Source organism: Hermetia illucens, chromosome 6 (assembly GCF_905115235.1).
Source record: "Hermetia illucens chromosome 6, iHerIll2.2.curated.20191125, whole genome shotgun sequence".
Classification (NCBI taxonomy): Eukaryota; Metazoa; Arthropoda; class Insecta; order Diptera; family Stratiomyidae; genus Hermetia; species Hermetia illucens.
In genome coordinates this window covers 73,267,660-73,269,972 of record NC_051854.1, presented here as the reverse complement: position 1 = coordinate 73,269,972, position 2,313 = coordinate 73,267,660, and the positions used below count along the sequence as shown (strand labels likewise).

The window sequence follows — 2,313 nt, the reverse complement described above, 5'->3', positions numbered from 1 at the left end:
AAACTTTATAGAATTCGAATTTGAGAAAGTAGAATAGAAGTTTTACCTTGGCTACATTAATGAAGCCGTAGTGTCTTAAAAAATGTAAAAACATTTGGTAATTTGTATGTAACTTTTATTCAATGACTTTTTAAAAAAATGTTATACATCATAAACAAGAAATAAAACGAATACGAAATAAAAGTAGAGCATAGTCAAATTCTTAAGGATTATTTTTAAAGTAAATAACAGACTCCTTTGGAAAAAGAAAAAAATGTAAAAATAACTTCTATTAGGAAAGTATAAAGGAAATATTCAACAATGAACGTTATTGAAGCAGTCTAAACAAAAAGCTTTCTGGCACTGAATACATTCCGTATGCACTTGCTTGGCTTTCGAGGCAGCCGGCATTTCTTCCTTGCGTAATTTTGTGTAGCAATTTGTGCAACGTTTTCGCACAAGCATGTTGTTTCGTCGAGGAATTTCTGTTAGCTTATGTGTCGACAGCCCTTGGGAGGGAGGCCTAGCTGGTGTGGTTACGTTTGCAGAAGGTCCAAGAAGATGTCGAATAATTTGCTCCTGGACTTCTAGCATGGTAAGTGGAGCCCCGGTGGAATACTCGTTGTATATGCATCTCGCATTAACCACCGCTACTCTAAAAAGCAAGTCAACAGCAACTTTTTTGAACCAAGTCAGACTTTTGTGCAACGGAGAATGATATGGGGAAAGCTGGTCTGCTACATCTATGCCCTTCTTTGCATCGTTGTAATCGATGACGGCATTTGGCTTCAATGTTTCACCCAATCTCGTACGCACGCTGGTCATCTCGTCCCCATGACAAGTGGATATCATGAGAACATCACGTTTATCATGCCACTTCAACACGGTAATATAGTTATCTTTTTGTCTAGCGACACATTGTCCTTTTTTCAGTTTCGATTTGGTAACGTTCAATGGCAATCCCACTCGATTTTTTCGTAAGGTTCCGCAGATTTTATCAGTTTTACGATCTTTTAAGTATTTTGCCAAAGGAACACTGGTATAGTAGATGTCAGCAATAAGTACTCGTCCTTGATCTAGAAGTAGCTCGCATAATTTTGCAACGACAGTTCCAGGTTTATCTAGCCCCTCATACTGAATAGAGGCACCCGCATAAATTTCGTAAGACCATGTATAGCTGTTTACTGTACAGAGCTTATATACTTTTATACCATAAGAGCTGGCTTTAGAAGGATTGTACGTTTTTATTCGTAATCTTCCGTAAAATTTAATCATCAACTCGTCTACAACGATAACTTCCGGTGGAACATATAAACTTCGGAATTTTCCCACAAGTTTTTGTACGAGAGAATCAATTTTATGAGTTATGTTGCTGTTGTCTACCTGCATATCCGCAAAATGCCAACATCGAAGAATCGTCACGAACCTGTTGTATGACATCTGAATGGAATGCATAAGTGGACAATAGTACAAAATATCTAACTTCCAATAATGTTCTATTGACGGTAATATTTTTACACCCATGAACATAATTATACCGAACAATTTTTTCAAATCGCCTTTGTCCACAGGTTTCCATCGTTTCATTCTGCTGTGTAGTCCGCTTCGAACATTTTGGTAAGTCTGGGCGTAATTATTTGTGTGCGTAACCATTTCTTCAATCAGACTATCATCCAAAAAGTATTCAAATATTTTTATAATATTGACTTTTCGATCTTCGTCTAATATTTCTTCAATATTTCGAACCCCCGGATTGCCAGAAAAGTTTTCTCTTCCTAAGGCTAATACATCACTTAACCATATCAAATTTTCTTGTTGTTCAAACGGAAGCTGGCGTGGGCTTCCTCTTACAGGATCGCTTTCCTCGTCGGTTGATTCGGAAGGACTAGACGATGCTCGATTCCTATCGTTTTCATTTGGTTGGCTTTCGCAAACATAGTTTCTATCATATTCGATGTCTTCGATGACATCTTCCATTTCCGAGTCTTCCAGCTCTTCTCCACTCGGTACGAATTCTTCATCACTTCCGTCACTGAAGTCCTCATCATCACTATCTTCTATCATTTCTCGAACTTCTTCATCTGTCAATTTCTTTTTTCCTGAACTCATTTTGAAGCTCTCACAACCAGCTTTTTCTTCAAAATACCCGTACTTTCGCCTTTTTATCTCTGTACTGACGTTCCTTTGCGATCAACTGCTAAAATACTGATCGATGCAACACAAATTCCCAAATGCACAAATGTTATGTGTAATCGTGTTCAAACAAAAGAATAACGGTATAAACGCTATCTACATTTAACAACACTGCATTTCACCATAAAATGCAATGCCAGT

At 37.6% G+C, this 2,313-nt stretch overlaps 1 protein-coding gene across 1 annotated transcript; it reads right to left on the bottom strand.

The window, feature by feature from the left end:
• Window positions 1-294: 294 nt before the first annotated feature.
• Window positions 295-2,088, bottom strand: LOC119660047 (piggyBac transposable element-derived protein 4-like). The gene has a single exon (XM_038068425.1). The coding sequence runs from the start codon at window positions 2,086-2,088 to the stop codon at window positions 295-297; it is 1,794 nt and encodes a 597-aa protein (XP_037924353.1).
• Between the last annotated feature and the right edge of the window lie 225 nt (window positions 2,089-2,313).